Here is a 19,761-nt window from a genome sequence, read left to right as displayed (position 1 = left end):
TAGTTTTCTTAAGGGCAAACTGTGCATCTTCACTAAAGTAGTGATGGGAAAAATTCAGAAAATGCTTAAATATTCTCGTTTTCTAAAAATAAATGGATTTATTAGGTATGGGATTGAGTAAATTATTATTATTTAATTCTATGAAGGTCTTCCAAGTTTCAAATACATCTTATTTGTTTTTATTTATTTAATTGTTTTTAATAAAAATGTTTATTTTGTTTTATTTAACAGAGAGAGAAGGGTCAGAATAAATTATGATTTTATTTGTTTACTTATTTTAAATTTATATTAGCGGCACGGTGGCTCAGTGGTTAGCACTGTGGCCTTACAGCAAGAGGGTTGCTGGTTTGAGCCTCGGCTGGACCAGTTGGTGTTTCTGTGTGGAGTTTGCACAGAGTTCTCCCCGTGTTGGTTTCCTCTAGGTGCTCCGGTTTCCCCCACAGTCCAAACACATGGGCTATAGGGGAATTGATGAACTTGGCTGTAGTGTATGAGTGTGTGTGTCTGAATGAGTGTGTATGGCTGTTTCCCAGTGCGGGGTTGCAGCTAGAAGGGCATCTGCTGTGTAAAACATATGCTGGAAAAGTTGGCGGTTCATTCCACTGTGGTTACCCCTGATGAATAAAGGGACTAAGCCGAAGGAAAATGAATGATTGATTGAAATACATTAAATTTATTACACTCTAAAAATATATTTATTTATTTCAAAATTAAAATTGTTCAGAATAACATGCTTTTTTATTTAATGCAGGGTATGTATTTGTTAACTCTTAAGTTAAACAGTAGATTTCAAAACAATTTAGTCATTAAAACTAGCACGTTTAAATGTTGAAAAAAAATCGTTCCAATAAACAATGATTATTTAACTGATTTGTTAGTATTTTAGTATAGACTAAAGAGTATAGAGTGCTAGTAAGTAAAATAAATAAATAATAAGAAACATCACTCGTTCTATATTTGATCAAGAATTTTGTTTGTGTTTGGAGTTTCCACCTTTGAGACCTCAGTAACAGAAATGTGTTAAAGATTTTTACAAGATGTAAAATGCGTCTGTGATGTAGCTAGAGTGTGTGTATATGAAATAATGTTGTCTAACTCTCTGAAACTGACCCTTTATGCTTTTATCCTAATTGTGGCATTTTAGTGACTGTCGCTTTAAATTCAAATGAGATTGTGCTTTTTTCAAAAGAGGGCGGAGCTACAAATGCCTGCCTGTCAGCATGGTGGCAGATTCAAAAACTAGACTAACATCGTATGCTAATGAGGGAGAGATGGTCACTAGTGGGCGGGGCTTTCCCCCTCTGATGACGCGTACATAGGGAGAATGTCAATCAAAGTGTTTCTGCAGACTGTTCTTATCAAGTCTGATAATAAACAATATAAAATGAATACATTTTTCCATTGAATGCTGGTTTTATTCACACACTGCTGAAACACAACTGTGTTTAAACCCCTTATAAAAGTGATTTTTGCATAATAGATGCGCTTGAATTGTTTTGTAAATGTCTGATTGCTCTTGTTTTTTGTGTGTGTGTGTCTTCAGATTATTGTGTTGTGGAACTGTGACAAGCCTTTACCTGCCAAACAGCGCTGGCCGGCCACTGCGGTGCCCATTATAGTGATTGAAGGAGAAAACAAGGTGAGTGTGTGTCTGAAAGCACTCCATCTGACTGAGTTCTCCATCCAACGCTGCACACATCCGCTTATTTACACTGCCCTGGCATGTTCAAGCTGAAAAAAGAACATTTTCTTGCTATTGAAAATATTTATTTTTATTAAAATATATATATAGCTGCAACCCATTTCTGGGAAACATCCATACACACTCACTCACACTCATACACTACGGACAATTTAGCCTACCCAATTCACCTGTACCACTTGTCTTTGGACTGTGGGGAAAACCGGAGCACCCGGAGGAAACCCACACGAACGCAGGGAGAACATGCAAACTCCACACAGAAATCCATTTTTAATCCATTTTGTGTGTGTATATATATATAAGATGAGAAATGCATGAAACTGGGAATGCTTTTTTTATATATATTTTTGTTTAGAAAAGATGAATTAAGTTTAACAAAAGCGTCAGTGATGATGTTTATGTCGGGGTACTGTATATCTCGTTTCTATTCATTAAACAATCATAGAAACAATAATCCTAAATGTTTCTTGATCATCAACTCATCTCATACTGATTTCTGGAGGATCACGTTTTGAAGGGCTGAAAATTCTGCTCAAACTTATAGGAAAAGTTCCATATTATAAAAAATATTTCTATTAAGAACAGTAGTATATGTGTATGATTACGTGTGTGTATGTACATGTGTTTGTGTGTGTGTATGTACATGTATTTGTTTGTGTGTATGCATGTAGGTTATATGTATGTTTCTGTGTGTACTTGTACTGTAAATGTGTGTGCATGCCTGTGTGTTAATGTGTCTATGTGCGAGTGTGTGTGTGTGTGCGTGCGTGTGTATACGTGTTTATGTATGTGCGTTTATGCATATGTGAGCATGTACATATACATGTGTTTGGGTACATATACATCAGTGTGTGTTTGTGTTTGCATGTGTACGTGTGTGTGTTTATGTGCATGTTTATGTGTGTGTATACATGTGTTCGTGTGTGTATACTTTTGTGCGTGTGTGTGTTTCTCCCTCACTCCCTGTAGTGTGTCCACATCTCCTGTAGTCAGTGATTGACAGCTGCTCTTCCTCCACAGTCAAGTGTTGCTCTGGGCTTTTTCCTCATTAACTCCTCAGTCCTGCAGTGAACACACACACAAACACACACACACTCCTGCACTACAGCTGAGCTCCTCTGGCTTTCATTAAAGCCTCTGAGGAATAACCTTTGACAATTGGTGATTCTTCTGCTGCGTTTACCTTTTCATCCGGCGGTTTGTGAATCTACAAGAGTAAACTACAGGAGAGACGGAGCTGTCGACTCCCAGAAACACTCGCTTATCCTGAACTGTCTGATACAGGCTTCTGTAACTTCTGTATAGATCTGTGACAGATTCACACACTGCCAGTCTGTGACCTTTCATTTGGTAGCCCATGTAGTCAGAATTATTAGGAGAGAAGATTTTATTCAACACATTTCTGAACATAATAAATATTAGAAATGAGTTATTAAAACTGATTTATTTTCTCTTTGACATGATGACAGTAAATAATATTTGATTAGATATTAAATGTTGTTGTTGTATGAGTCTGTCAGGGCTTTAATGTTTGTGTTGTGGTTATTCTGCATCTCATTATGCAATTTTCCATAAGTTATTAGTGAGCAAACACACACGCACACGCACACACACACACACACACACACACACACACACAATAACCAAATATTTACTTTAACGTAAACAGAGCATGCTTTCTGAAGTCTGCAGGTGTGTGTGTGTCATTCTTTTCCTCGTCTGTCTGCAGATGTGATTGTGTATGTGTTGTGTGTGTGTGTGTGTGTGTGGATTGATTTTCCTCTGCTGTGTTAAGTGCTCTGATGTTGATGCGTTTGTGTGTGTGTGTGCAGGTGATGAGCAGCCGTTTTCAGCCGTATGAAAGCCTCATCAGTGATGCGGTGTTGAGTCTGGATGAAGACACTGTGTTGTCCACCACTGAGGTATGAACTGCATTTCTCTCTCTGACACACACACACACACACGTGACAGTCGTCTCTCCTGAGCTGTTTCTGCCATTATTGGTGTGTGTGAAGGTTGTCTATTTTTGCCGTAGTCATTTTAAGTGCGTTACTTTCAGAGATTTATTAGTTACAAATGCTTTAATTCTTAAATTATGATTATTATTATTATTATTGTTGTTGTTGTTATTATTATGATTATTATAATTAATACATGTTAAACAATCATTTTCAAGTGATATTTCAGTAATCGTAAAACATAGTTAGTTAGCATCATTTTTGACACCTTTAGATTATTTTGCTGGTCACATACAGAAATGATTTTAGATGAAAAATATTAATCAGGGTTTCCGCGGGGTCTTAAAGTCAATTTAAAAGTGAAATTTTAGGCCTTAAGTTTTTAATTCGATGCTCTAGGTCTTAAATATTTTTGCACAGGTCTTACTTTTAATTTATTTAAGATTTTTCAATATGTTTTTTACAGAACGTGCCCTTCCAGGGGTGTCGCTAGACCCAATTTACTGGGGCACGTGCCCCAGTAAAAATCTCCAGTGCCCCAGTAAATGCACTGAGATATGATTTACTTCATATGCAAGTGTATTTATTAAGAGTGGTAATTCTGAAATAAAGACGTTATTCTGTATGTGCAACCGAACTAACGCTGGTGAAAGCAATGTAAGCAAATTGATACATCTTCGTATGTGCACAGAGAACCCGCGCGCCTCTCGCACGTGCTGCTCTTCTGCCGGTGTGAGTTCTGGTAGTTAACATGCCCGCCAAAAAAGCAGGCTACTTGCTTGTCACGCGCCGCTCATGCGTTGTAAAACTGGCATAACAGCCTTTTTTGTTTTGCAAGTCGACAAAACTAAAGTTTGAACAATATGGTGGTGATCTTACCAAGCATGCCTCCTGAAAAGGAGGGATGAGGAATCAGGGGAGGTAAAACTTAATAAACCAAACGTTAATTCTCTGCCATGTGTCAAGTCTAAGACAACTGATAATTCTATAAAACATCTTTTTTTGTATTTTATTGAACTGTCTATAGAATTTAATTCAAATGAAATTAATATTCGTGCAAAAGATTTCTTAAATGATCTTATCTTATCACTCCAGTTATGTCTTAACATTGTTTTCCAGTTACATTTAAGATTATAATAATAAGAATACTTTTATTAATAACAAATATTTATATAAAAAAAAAAAAATATATATATATATATATATATATATATATATATATATATATATATATATATATATATATATATATATATATATATATATATATATATATATATATATATATAAAATATATTTTTTATGTATCACCTCATGTGTAAGGGGTTAAATTGTTGGGGAAGGGGACAGAGGCAGTGCTAGACATAAAGCTCTACTGGGGCACACACCCCCTCGTTATATATATTACTTTACAGGGTAAAGTACACCAAGTTACATTGTGTTGCATTGTAGTTACATCAAATTACAGTGATGATTGGTTAAGCAACCTCTAAATATGTGGTAATGCATTTCCACCTCTTCAGAAAACGATCAGTCTTCATTTGTAGGCATGCAGTCATTTTTGTCCATTATATAGACCCGTTTAAGTCTCTGAATCCACTGAGCCACCTTTGGAGAACTTTCTTCCATCCAGTGTCCTGTTATCCTTTATCATTTATCATTTGTCCTGCAACCAGTAATAATATCCTCAGGATAAATCTTGTGTCTTCATTAAACATTTCTTTGGACAGCGCTCCGAGTAAGCACATAATTGGGTCGAGGGGTATTTCTATATCTAATATCTTATCTATTTTTTTTTTAACATTTTTTCACAATTCTTAGGTCTTATTTTTCTGATGATCATTTAACGCAGGGTTGTCCAAACCAGCAGCGTTGCTAGACATAAAGCTCTACTAGAGCACAGCTCTCTCTCCCCCCACCCCCCCCCCCCCCCCCACCCCCCCAAAAAAAAAATATATATATATAAATAAATAACAGTATTATTGATATTATACAATTATTATTCTAAATAAATAAACAACAGAAATTAATCCTAAATGTAATTGGGAAACAATCTAGAGACACAACAGGAGTGATGCTAAGATCATTTAAGAAATCTTTTGGACGAATATTACAATTATTACAATGAAATTCATGGCCGAGAATTAGGTTTATTAAGTGTTACCTCCCTGACTCATTATCCATCCTTTTTGCTTCATACAAAAAAATCTATCAGGAGTCTGAATAAGATCACCATCATATTATTTAAACTTTGTTTTGTCGACTTGTAAAACTTACGACAGCTCTGTATAAAAGACTGTTCACTACAGGGACTTACACCAGCAACAGAGCAGCGCATCAGCATCAAGCAGGATGAGTGTGTGAGGCATGCGGGGATGTTTTTTTCCTCCTTCTTCACACATGCTCAGTTCGCTTTTTGATTAAACTGCATTGCTTTCATCAGCCTTGGTTCCGTTGCACATAGAGAATAACGTCTTTATTCTGGGATAACCACTCTAAATAAATACACTTGCATATAAAGTAAATCATATCTTAATGTATTTACTGGGGCACTGGGGATTTTTACTGAGCCACGTGCCCCAGTAAATGGGGTCAAGCGACGCCCCTGGTTCAAACTCAGTCCTGGTGGGCCGGTGTCCTGCACACTTTAGCTCCTACTTCTTTCAACACACCTGCCTGGAAGTTTCTAGTATACCTAGATCGAGCTTGATTAGCTGGTTCAGGTGTGTTTAATTGAGGTTGGACACCGGCCCTCCAGGACCAAGTTTGGACACCCCTGATGTAACACTATCTCTAATGCTCATTTAAATTCTTTTTTGTTGATGCGGCGTTGTTTTCGTGCCGTTGTAGTTCCTTATTTCACTAGTCCTAATGTTATCTGTGGTATTACAACTGAGACCAACATGCAACAGCCAATCAGCTTTCTGTTATTGGCGCGAGTCTCTCTGGGATTGTCTCACAGACGTAAAATTAATTTAACTTTTTAGCTATGGTGAAGTGCAAGTTTAGCAATACTTGGCTATAGGGCTTGGCTAGGGCCAGTTGCTAACAACATATTTGAAGTCTACTTCTTATTATGCAATTAAGCGATTTAAACTGGAACGTTAGGTGTAGGTTAGCTGGAGTCTCATGCAAAAAGTGAGAAACATCTAACTGCCATGAAGGGTGTCCAGCAAACGACAGACATCAGCCAGTTTTGCCAATCATCTGCTAGTTCCTCCCTGCCTAGGCAAGGCCCACACTGCAGCTCTGCAACTCAGCAAGCGATCACTCTGTCGCTTTAGGATCAGAGGCAACACTACTAGTGCTTTAGATATTGTGATATAGGTCTTAAATTTAATACTTAATGGTCTTAAAAAGGTCTTAAATTTGACAATATGATATCTGCAGAAACCTGATTAATGTAAATGTTGTCTATTTTAGCCAATTTATTTTAATCAGATATTTCTTTTTTAAGGTTTTTAGTTGGGTTTAAAAGTTTGCAAATGCTTTAAGACTCAAACTTGTCTATTTTACAGATTGTGAATCCATTATGGGAATAATACCAACAGTTAGCCAAACGTTTGATAGAGTGTACAGTCATTACAGCTCTGGAGAGTCCTCATGAAGATGGCTGTGTGTGTGTGCGTGTGTGCGTGTGTGTGTGTGTGTGTGTTCAGTAGTGCTGCAGGGTTTATGTGGAGGTTTCACTGACTTGAGCTCCGCTGCGACACTTTTGATGTGTTTCAGTAATTATTTGTTTAAAAGCTTTGATCTTTGAGGAAGGAGGCCATCTCCACTGCCAGAGTCTTTGAAAATGTGTGTGTGTGTGTGTGTGTGTGTGTGTGTGTGTGTGTGTGTGTGTGTGTGTGTGTGTGCGTGCGTGCGTGCGTGCGTGCGTGCGTGCGTGCGTGCGTGCGTGCGTGCGTGCGTGCGTGCGTGCGTGCGTGCGTGCGTGCGTGCGTGCGTGCGTGCGTGCGTGCGTGCGTGCGTGCGTGTGTGCGTGTGTGTGTGTGTGCATACATGGTTGTGTGCGCGGTTGTTTGTTTGTTTGTGTGTGAGTGTGCGTGCGTACGTGCGTGCGTGCTTGTTTGCATGTGTGTCACGCTTGTATGTTTGTGTATGTGGTTGTATGTTTGTGTGATTGTTTGTGTGTCTGTATGTTTGTGTAAGTGGTTGTATGTGTGGGTGTGTGTGCTTCTATGCGTGTGTGTGTACACGTGATAAATGATCAAGTCCTTCATCATTCTCCTCTAACCGCTGATGTTGTGCTGCAGGTGGACTTTGCCTTCACAGTGTGGCAGAGTTTTCCGGAGAGGATTGTGGGATATCCTGCCCGCAGTCATTTCTGGGACAATAATAAGGAGCGCTGGGGTTACACTTCCAAATGGACCAACGACTATTCAATGGTTCTCACCGGAGCTGCCATTTACCACAGGTACTCAAATGAGGCCAGCGCTACACACACACACACACACACACACACACACACACACAGATGCAGGAGAACATCATTATATCCTTCTTTTGAACTTTATCAAAGCAGGGTGTCTGCTGGGTCTTAAAGTTTTAAAATGTCTCCAATTTCTAAAACAATTTCATGCATTAAGCTCTTACATTTACTGAAATATGTTATTTATTATTATATATTACTAAATATCTAAATTATTTTACTTAATTTTCCTGTCATAGTTAAATCCAACCACAAGCAATCCATGAAAAGGCTTAAATTTGATCTTTGATTATTTTATTTGGTTATTATTTATTTATTTGATTTATTTATGTATAAATAATGAGAAATATAACCTGAGAAGCACATCAGCGTTTTTCATGTGACACTGGAGTAATGATGCTGAAAAAATACAGGTTTAATGACTGTAATAAATGATATTTTACAGAGTTGTGGAAGCAGAAAAATATCAACCTGTAAACATTTTTTATATTTTAAATAAGAAAACAACATGTGTTATGGATGAGACAAAGTCTGCAAGTTTACAGTAGACAACATACTTTGTAGAAATTCTGTGAATTAAACTGTACAACCCAAAAGAAACGATGCTAATCAAGAAGATAAGAGTCGGCTATTTATAGAACAAACATGACTGCTTTTATTTGATTGGACATTTTTGCATTTATGAGGAAAAAGCTTCATTATGGATGTGACGGATGTGAAATTGCCACTTGTTTGACTTTGGTAAATCAAAGTAAATTGTAGACATTTGAGTATTTCTAAAGTAAATATACCAGCCTACACAAAAATGAAAACGAAAACGAAATTTTTTTCATGGCAAGGTTGACATTTGCATGGAATTGCTCATGTTTATACATTTCAGCTCATAAATAAATATATATATATATATATATATATATATATATGTATGTATATGTATGTATGTATGTATGTGTGTGTGTTTGTTATAAACCATTTATAAAATTATAAATTCATGTGGATTTATAGCCATGTAAACACCATATTAATAATTATTATGCGATAATAGAAATTTCTACATTTTATATTTAATAATAAATTATTGAATAAGTTCATGGGCTCAATGAATAGAGAATTCCCTGAATATTATGGTGTATTTGGTGGTTTAGAAATGAACTAGTTAAATAAATAAAGTAATGAGATAACATGTTGCAAGGACACATTTGTAGAACGGCGGCCATTAATTATAATTGTTCTGAGAACCAGTATTGATTAAAAGACTGATATTGCTGAAAAATCTATATCTTTAATCCATTCCAGCAAATTGTCTTCATTGTCCTATTGAGTTTTTGAGTTTCGCATTGGCCAGTCCTTGAAGATGTCCCTGTCCTGCAGATATTACCACTTCCTGTACACCCACTTCCTGCCGAGCAGCCTGAAGAGTATGGTGGACCAGCTGGCCAACTGTGAGGATATCCTGATGAACTTCCTGGTGTCTGCAGTCACTAAACTCCCACCGGTCAAAGTCACGCAGAAGAAGCAGTACAAGGAGACCATGATGGGTCAGGTGAGAGAGAGAGAGAAAGAGAGAGACCGTACATCCATGCTTGTTTTTATGTATTTGTCTGACACTTCATTCATAATGGTTAGGGCTGGGGGATGTAATCAAGAGCTTTCCTTTAATCATGGAGCAGATTTACTACACAGACTTGTAGTTCACTGATAAGCTCCACTACCTGACACAAGTCTTGTCATTATTCCATTTGTAAGGGCAACCCATAATAACTTGACTTCTAGTTGATCATTTGGAAAAGTGTCAGAAGGTGGATTTCTCTGATGAATACAAATACTGCACAAGATACTGGAACTAGAGCCAAGATTCTCATAGAAATCAGTCAAGTTTGGTGAAGAAGAAATCATGGTTTGGGGTTCTATTCAGTATGGGGGTGTGCGAGAGATCTGCAGAGTGGATGATCAACATCAACAGCCTGAGGTATCAAGACATTTGTGCTGCCCATTACATTACAAACCACAGGAGAGGGCAAATTCTCCAGCAGGATAGCGCTCCTCATACTTCAGCCTCCACATCAAAGCTCCTGAAGGTCAAGGTGCTCCAGGATTGGCCAGCCCAGTCACCAGACATGAACGTTATTGAGCATGTCTGGGGTAAGATGATGGAGGAGGCGTTGAAGATGAACACAAAGACTCTTGATGAACTCTGGAAGTCCTGCAAGAAGGCTTTCTTCACCATTCCAGATGACTTTATTAATCAGTGATTTGAGTCATTGCAGAGATGTATGGATGCAGTCCTCCAAGCTCATGATGGAGTCAGACACAATATTCATTCTGTTTCCACTACAGCATGAGCACATATTCTATACTGGACATTATTGAAGGTTCAGTGAGCAGACTTTAGTCTAAGCAGATTCAGACCTTACTGTCCTAATGAAATCATTCAACATCAAGACATGATCAGATTTTATTGTGCGCAAATAAGCGTCATCTAGAGGCCTTTACCTTTCATATAAGACACTTCTGATACCTAATCATCAACTAGAAGTCAACTTATTATTTGTTGATCCTAAAACTTGGATAGGCCACAAGACTTGTTAGTGTACACAAATAAACATTTAAATTGGAGTTTGCCTGCAGCTGTGTATCAATGAACTACATCTGTAATAAAAGCTGCACGTGAAAAATACAACGTATAATAACATGTTTTTACTCCAAACTCACCTCATTACTACAGTCGAGTGTCTGAAATAAGTCCTCCAGTGAGACTCTTCTATAGTCGTGCATTTATTATCCATGATGAAACAATGTAAACAGTTCAGCAAACGCTATTTTCTCCAGGTTTTCTTCGTGTGTTTATAAACAAGTACATTATTTTCCGCAAGAGCGCCCTCTGGCTTTCAAGAGGAGATTTACTACAAATCGCACCACAAGATATTTAAGCATCACAACTTATGCCGAGTTCAGACTGCAGGATTTTCAAAGTAGTCGTGTCACAGATGTTTTCACACTGCATGATTATCTGGGCTGGCGTTTTGTCGCTGCTTTGTTTACACTCCAAGATGGATCAGTGACAGGGGCTTTACAATAGGAAGAATCGCTGACAACTTCGTCCAAACTGCATCTCACAACCAAAAACACGTAGAATATCTTTTGTTATTAACTACATAATGAGAAAGAAGCCTTTAATGGGGTAGAAAAGGTACATATTTGCTCACCTATTTGCTATACATATTTGTGTTTGAAGGAATTAGCAATTTCTCCTCAGCTTTCTTATTTGAGCCGTTGTGATATTGCTCACATCACACGTCAAACAGACACAGGTGCTCCTGCCAAATATACACTAGTTTTTCCTTCATTTCTTGGGTCTAAATAAACTGATAATGAGCGCTTTTAACTTCTCTGACCAACCTCCCACTGGCCTGCAGATACCCACACTAGTGAATGCTGCTCTCTCATTGGCTGTAGGCGATCACTGATGTTTTTACAGTCAAAGCTCATTTCGACAGCTCCAGATATATAGCACGCCAAATATCTCACAGCTCATCGGCGAATCTCTCAGATTGCCTCTTTGATAGTTCACACTGTGTGATTGTTACTAGCATGCACGAGCACCGATTTGCCTGTGATGTCTGCGATTTCTCAAAACCTGTCAGCGAATCAAAATCAGGGCTAAAATCATGCAGTCTGAACTCTGCATTAAGCATCTATTTAATTGTTAAATCGTAAAAAGAGACGAAAGACTGTTTAAACACAGGTGCCATCATTAGTCGCAGGCCAGCGCAGAAGTTCCACTGAAAATACCGTGATAAAATAAATGCTCATATTTTAAAGGCATAGTGTGGAAAAATATCATTGAATGCAGTGCTTCTTGTTTGGTCTGATACCCACTTCATATCATATCTCATCCAGGCTGTGAAGATCGCTGATTTTAACGAAATCAGATCTTAAATGCAGCGATTTTGTATGGGATGACAATTCACAGGAAGTCCTGTGGCGGGCTGACTGAAATTAAAAGTATGTGTGCATTTAGCCCATTGTGTGCTAGCAGCGTGTGAGTATGGCCCAATCCCAATTCTACCCCTTAGCCCTTCCCCTTCCCCTCGTTTTGGGGTGACCCAATTGTCTTTAGCTTGAAGGTGTAGGGCTAAGGGGAAGGGCTTAGATACCCCTTCGAATTGAGATTTTTCAGGATCACACTCAAAAGCAAGGAGTAAGAAAATTTCCCTGAATACACCAGCCACAACGGCAGGATAGCTGCACAGGGAAGTCTGAAGATCCACATATTAGTATTTTTGTCATTATTAGGAATTTTTACAGCAAACAAGCACATGTTTTAATATATTCATAACCGCGTTCGTGTTTTACAATCTATAATCCCTATTAATAACTCCTGTATAGCAGTCCCACAACATTCTGACACTCGATGACACTGGAATAGTATAGTCTAGTGTCTGAGAATGAGCTTTTTACAGTGTCTGCTATAATGTTAATGCTGTTTTTGCTGTGTTTACATTGATTAGTATGGCCACTGTGTTAAATGCACAGAACAGTTATGATCTTAGATTATATTGTCATGATAACATGATATATGCCTTCAGTCATTTCCTGAAGATAAACACCAAAAAATAACACAACAGCAGTCGTGATCATCTGATCTCATATGAAGAGATTGCGATGACATGTGCTGTCCCATTTCCTAGGCCCCGTTTACACTAGTACGCTTTAGTTTTTAAAAGGTTTAAGAATGGAAACGATTCATGTCCGCACTAGCGTTTCACCCAGCGTTTCTGAACAACTCTCCATTTACACCACACCACTGAAAACACTGTGACCACACACACACACACACACACACACACACACTCTGGCATGCGCTGCAGCACATCTACCCAGACGAGAGCTGTGTTCGTCAGAGTGTTCATCAAAGATCTACCGCTGGAAATAATCTCACTATATTTGTTAAACATGATATTTATTTCATCTTGTTGTCTCTATTTTACAACATCATCCCTGACTTTAGTCTTTTGAATCTATTACTTGTTCTCAGGTTACGTGTCAAAGATATGTTAATAGTTAATGTAAGCACATACACTGATTCTGCATATTTAACTGATTGCTTGCCTTTATTTCTTATAATCTATAAACTTATTGTATGTTATACTTTTATAATGGCCATTAGTGATTATTAAAACTGATATTCAGCAAAAGAGAGGGTCCGTTTCCTATTTTCAATGAAAATGAAAGGAGGCAGTTATGTTATAGGCTCCATTTTGTTATAAATATGCATAGTGAAGATGACGCTCATGTAAATATGCAGCTACATGACGCCTCAACATTTTTGCTGTATGTTAAGTTGTTAATATCAAAATGAAAATAGGCAGTTCCTTATATCATGTGTTCATTTTATTGTTGAGATGGTGAATCAGCGTGGTCAGAGTGATGTGAATGAGGTTATAAAGTACACTGCTTCCTTTGAAGATTTATCAGACGTGGAGTTTGTTTTCCATATCAAACTTGCGAAGTCTGAACTTACAAGGAGAGGATGCAGGAATGATCTGTGTGTAGGATACTTAATATTGAGGAAAAAGCCCCAATCAGCCCCGTTTTCAGATGTCTCCGTTCTCCCTCATCCACACTGAGACAGAGCAGCAGCATTTCAGAATGACAACAGCCTCTCCAGTGTTTTCAAAACGCTCTGTTTTCGGTGCTCGAAAGTGTGGACGGATGGCGTAACCGTAGCAAAACTTATGCATTTTAAAAGTAAAACGTATTAGTGTAAACAGGGCACATTTTAAAGGGGTTGGGGTACAAAAATAGAATTGGGATTGGGCCTTCATCCAGCCTCTAATGGTAAACATTAAGTAATTCTACTTGTTCTAATCAGACTTGATGATGACAGTCTGCAGAAACACTTTGATTGACATTCTCCCTTCATACGTGTCATCAAATGGGGAAAGCCCCGCCCACAAGTGACCATCTCTCCCTCATTAGCATAATAACAGCTCTGAGTGAGAAGCAGCCATCCGCTATGAGTTTTGAATCTGCCGATATGCTGACACATGGGTGTTTATAGCTCCGCCCTCTTTTGAATAGAGCGCAATCTCATTTGAATTTAAAGTGACAGTCACCAAAACACCACAGTTAGGATCAAAGCTTATAAAAGGGTCAGTGTCAAAGAGTTATAAAGCATTATTTGTGTGGTATTTTGAGCTTCACTACACACTCTAGGGCACAGGTGTCAAAGCCAGTTCCTGGAGGGCTGCAGCTCTGCACAGTTTAGTTCCAACCCTGCTTCAACACACTTACCTGTAGGTTTCAATTTAGGTTCCTCAATTAGTTTGAGCAGGTGTGTTTAATTAGGGTTGAAACTAAGCTGTGCAGAGCTGCGGCCCTCCAGGAACTGAGTTTGACACCTGTGGACTAGGGTCATCAGAGACTTAATTTACGTCTTGTAAATAGGGGTCTCTTTTAAAAAGTCTTAAATTTGAAGAAGCCCCAGATAAACTGGACTCTAATCTTGTGTTTGTGTTTCTGTTAGTCGTCTCGAGCCTCGCGCTGGGCCGATCCGGACCACTTCGCCCAGCGGCAGACCTGCATGAACAAGTTCGCCAGCTGGTTTGGCGGCATGCCCCTGGTGCACTCCCAAATGAGACTGGACCCCGTGCTGTTCAAGGACCAGGTCTCCATCCTGCGCAAGAAATACAGGGAGATCGAGCGGCTCTGACCAGACTGGCGCCCCCTGCTGGACGTTCAACAGGGGGCCGTAAGAGACTCTGAAAAGAGAGAGCTTCTCTTCAGCACACACGCAAAACACACACACATCTGACGGACACCTCTGGAGGGAAGATTTGGTTTTGGGGACGCCACAGATGATCTTTCCCAGCACACGAGCGACAGGAGGGATGCATCATTGTGTTTAGCACTTCATCTCCATCCACCTCCATTCATACTAGTGTTATTAAAAGTGCCCACTGTGATCCAAACAAAACTCTTAAAGGGACCGTTCACCCAGAAATGATCATTTAGGCACAGTTTATTATCCATCAAATAGTTCCAAACCATTGACTTCCAAAGTGTTTGTTTTTCCTACTATGGAAGTCAATGGTTACAGGTTTTCAACATTCTTCAAAATATTTTCTTTTTTTCTTCTTCATCCAGATCCATTCATACTAGTGTTATTAAAAGTGCCCACTGTGATCCAAACAACTCTTAAAGGGACAATTCACCCAGAAATGATCATTTAGTCACAGTCTATTCTCCCTCAAATGATTCCAGACCTTTATCAGTTTCTTTAGTCTGTTGAAAGCTGAAAACCATTGACTTCCATAGTATTTGTTTTTCCTACAATGGAGGTGAATGGTTACAGGCTTTCAACATTCTTCAAAGTATCTTTTTTTCTTCTTCATCCAGATTTATTCATACTAGTCCTATCAATAGTTCACCACTGTAATGCTAAAATGATACCAAGATTCTAAAGTTATATGAAGAGTTCAGATGCAAACAAAACTCTTAAAGAAACGGTTGCCCTAAACAAGTATCATTTAGTCAGTGTTTATTCTCCCTCAATTGATTCCAGACCTTTGAGTTTCTTTATTTTGTTGAAAGCTGAAACCCATTGACTTTCAAAGTAGGAATAACAAAATACCATGAAAGTCAATGGTTATAGGTTTCTAACATTCTTCAAAATATCTTATTTTTCTTTATCATCCAGATCCATTCATACTAGTGGTATTAAAAGTATACAGAGATTTCTAAAGTTATATATGAAGAATTGAGGTGCAAACAAAACTCTTAAAGGGACAGTTCACCCAAAAATGATCATTTAGTCAGTGTTTATTCTCCCTCAAATGGTTACAGACCTTTAAGAGTTTCATTATTCTGTTGAAAGCTAAAAAACACTGATTTCCATAGCAGGAAAAACAAATACTGTAGAAGTCAATGGTTACATGTTTCCAACATTCTTCAAAATATCATCTTTTTTTCTTCTTCATCCAGATCCTTTCATACTAGTGTTATCAAACATGCCCACTGTGATGTTGAAATAATACAGAGATTTTAAAGTTATATGAAGAGTATAGTTGTAAACAAAACTCTTAAAGAGACAGTTCAGCCAAAAATGATAATTTGGTCACTGTTTATTAGCCCTCAAATGATTCCAGACCTTTGAGTTTCATTATTCTGTTGAAAGCTGAAAACCATTGACTTCCAATTAAAGTAGGAAAAACAAATACTAAAGAAGTCAATGTTTACAGGTTTTCAACATTCTTCAAAATATCTTCAAATTTTCTTCAGAAATGACTGTGATTGCCTCCACTGATCATCATCGTATGTTATATGACCTCTGTGAAAGTCATGTTTATCCATCAGCGGTCCACTCATATATAGACAGATCCTCTAATAGATGTGACTCTAATTTCTCTAATATCTGTGTACACGACGAGAAATGATTATTAGAGCCAATCACAGTCATATCTGTTAAGTATGTGATCCTAATAGCCAATCAGTATCATGTAAATGGATATTTCTCCCAAATTTTACTGCCAAATTTTCCCCCATGTGGTTTTTAACATTTGAGGTTCTTCCTTCTGTTGAACACGAAAGAAGATATTTTGAAGAATGCTGGTTGCTGGCATCCATTGTTTTTAATAGTAGGAATAAAATCACTAAGGAAGTCAATGGCTATCAGCATTTTTCAAAACATCATCTTTTGTGTGCAACAGAAGAAGAAAGAACTGAAATAATTAGTGAACTATGAGAGTTTTTGAGTAAATAATGACAGAATGTTTAGTTTTGGCTGTACTGTCCCTTTAAGAAAAATTTCAATGCTGAATTATTGCAGTCGGCACTTTTTTAACCACTAATCCATCTTTACATTTTGAGATGTTTGTTTTTTGTGTTCATTTCCAAGGCTTTATAAAGAGTCTTTTCCAATGCGTCTTAATGATCAAAGTTGATTAGTAAACAAAAACGGCATCATTGGAAATAACTCTCTTATTAGTGCTGTAGCCACCATTTTAACACCCTGCAGTATTTTATTTCTCATATATATATATATATATATATATATATATATATATATATATATATATATATATATATATATATATATACTATTTTTTTGAAAAACAGTGCCAAGACTAATGAGTTGCCTTAAGTGGCTTGTCACACCGCCCTATCCAATTAATTCATGCAAATCCACCTTAAAAATGCATTAAAAGAAAAAGAAATAATTACAATTCCCTAAATCCTCTGGAAAAAATAGTGTTAATGAAAGCATTAGCATGAAAACAAAGGCTCACAGTGCAGAAACAGTGAGAAAACTGAAATGTACTTCATCGTCCTCCTGAAAAATGAGCTGTCTGTCAAAGTTCAGCCTCTTCATTGTTCCTCCTCCAATGAACACACAGCTGGCTGATTCACGTCCTCTACAAACCCACTAGTGTTTGTTTGCTCTGATCAACATGTGTATGATTTGCTCTGGAGGTGAACTTTCTGGGTGTTTTCAGCCTCCGCTCGCTGGTACTTGAATATCTGAAGACTTGAAGGAGAGCTGTGTTTAGTGGCCTTTAGTGAAGGTGACTGGACTTAAAGAAACACTCCACTTTTTTAAAATAAGCTGATTTTGCAGCTCCGCTACAGTTAAAGTGTTGAGTTTTACTATTTTAGTAATCCATTCTAACAATATCTAGGTTTAGCAGGAGCACTTTTAGCTTAGCTTAGCATAGATCATTGAATCGGATTAGACCATTAGCATCTCACTCAAAAAAAAAAAAACCTCAAGAAAGTTGCGACGATTTTATTTTCTTATTTAAAGCTTGACTCTTCTTTAGATGCATCGTGTACTAAGAGTGACAGAAATTAAAAGTTGCTAGTTTATATGCCGATATGGCTGGAAATGGCATAATAATCCATTAAATTTGCTGTCGTACCATGTTATTATGTCACATAGCACCTGACAATAGTCCCCAGCTAGGTAACAGCACTGCCTAACATTGTGCTGCTTCAATGGGAAAATATAGAAACTTTTTTTTTTTTAAATGCTAATGGTCTAATCTGATTCAATGATTTATGCTAAGCTAAGCTAAAAGTGCTCTCACCAGACCCAGAATGGATACAAAAATACTAAACTGTTTAACTCTTTGAGAGCCATAAAATGAGCCTATTTCCCCCCCAAAAAAGTGGTGTTCCTTTAAAAAGTGCCAGCTGTGAGCCAAAGCCTTTTTATTTTTCACCATTCAGCCAGTCCTGACATATCGTACACTACATGTTTAGTTTACTTCTACATGCTGAAATTCCACCACATATCTGACACTGAATGTTGTATTTTAATAAGTTATTCATGATTTTAAAAACACAAGCAGTCTTTATTGAAGCTTGTGTGATTGAACTAACATTACAAATCATAATTATGGCCTGAATTCAATTTCTTAAGTGTTGACATTACGTTTAGGGGCTCGAGTCTCGCTATACGAGTGCATGAGTTAATTTTAAGGCCCTGAAAGCGTCAGCTGTAATTAAGAAAATGTCTATTTTTTGTTTCTTTCTATGTTTAGTTTTAGCACACATGGCCCACATCTGGTTCAGTTCAGCAAATCATTTCATTTAGCTATTTATATCCAGCGTTTGATTGTCATATCACAGAATTGACATGCAATTTTGCGCCGGCCACATATCACTGTACGCTACCCTTGTTCATGCAGCTGGAGTATAAGAATAAAGCATCTGATTGGCTTGTAAAATGAGCCACAGTGTAAAAAGCGATTAGTTACTTGCCTTAAAAAGAAGTGAGTAAATCTGTTACTTAAACTCAACTTATTTTTTATAATTATGCACATAGTTAATTTACTATAGTAGTTCTAAGGCAATGGGTTTACTCACTTTGTTTTTAAAGTCTACTAATTGCATAAGATTGAGTAAACTAACAGGTTTACTCAGTTTTGTTAAGTCAACTAATCACTTTTAAAGCATCGGGTTTATTCAAATGGTAAAGTCAACTAATTGCTTAACTTAAAGTAAAGTAAGTCAACTTTTAAAGCGATTAGTTGACTTTAAAAAGTGAGTAAACCCATTGCTTTTAAAGTGATTAGTTGTTAACAAAATTGAGCAAACCTGTTAATAAAAGCAAAGCGATTAGTTGAGTTTTAAAATGATTCAACGATTGGTTGACTTTAAAAGCGATTCAACGATTGGTTGACTTTAAAAGCGATTCAACGATTAGTTGATTTTAAAAGCGATTCAACGATTGTTTGACTTTAAAAGCGATTCAACGATGGGTTGACTTTAAAAGCGATTCAACGATGGGTTGACTTTAAAAGCGATTCAACGATTGGTTGACTTTAAAAGCGATTCAACGATGGGTTGACTTTAAAAGCGATTCAACGATTGGTTGACTTTAAAAGCGATTCAACGATTAGTTGACTTTAAAAGCGATTCAACGATTAGTTGATTTTAAAAGCGATTCAACGATTGTTTGACTTTAAAAGCGATTCAACGATGGGTTGACTTTAAAAGCGATTCAACGATGGGTTGACTTTAAAAGCGATTCAACGATTGGTTGACTTTAAAAGCGATTCAACGATGGGTTGACTTTAAAAGCGATTCAACGATTGGTTGACTTTAAAAGCGATTCAACGATTGGTTGACTTTAAAAGCGATTCAACGATTAGTTGATTTTAAAA

General features: G+C 37.5%; 1 protein-coding gene across 1 annotated transcript in view; it reads left to right on the top strand.

Annotated features, from left to right (window-relative positions):
* ext1b (exostosin glycosyltransferase 1b) overlaps positions 1–17,104 on the top strand; it is a 116,716-nt gene extending 99,612 nt beyond the window's left edge. Inside the window, exons 7-11 of the mRNA XM_056479428.1 lie at positions 1,544–1,639; positions 3,535–3,624; positions 7,917–8,077; positions 9,464–9,635; positions 14,622–17,104. Coding sequence (XP_056335403.1) covers positions 1,544–1,639; positions 3,535–3,624; positions 7,917–8,077; positions 9,464–9,635; positions 14,622–14,807 — 705 coding nt within the window. The 3' untranslated portion in view covers positions 14,808–17,104. The remainder of the gene's footprint in view (positions 1–1,543; positions 1,640–3,534; positions 3,625–7,916; positions 8,078–9,463; positions 9,636–14,621) is intronic.
* The last annotated feature ends 2,657 nt before the right edge of the window (positions 17,105–19,761 follow it).

This window comes from Danio aesculapii, chromosome 19, assembly GCF_903798145.1.
Source record: "Danio aesculapii chromosome 19, fDanAes4.1, whole genome shotgun sequence".
NCBI classification, from domain to species: Eukaryota; Metazoa; Chordata; class Actinopteri; order Cypriniformes; family Danionidae; genus Danio; species Danio aesculapii.
Note: the sequence above shows the minus strand (reverse complement) of the source record. Positions and strands in the feature narration are given on the sequence as shown.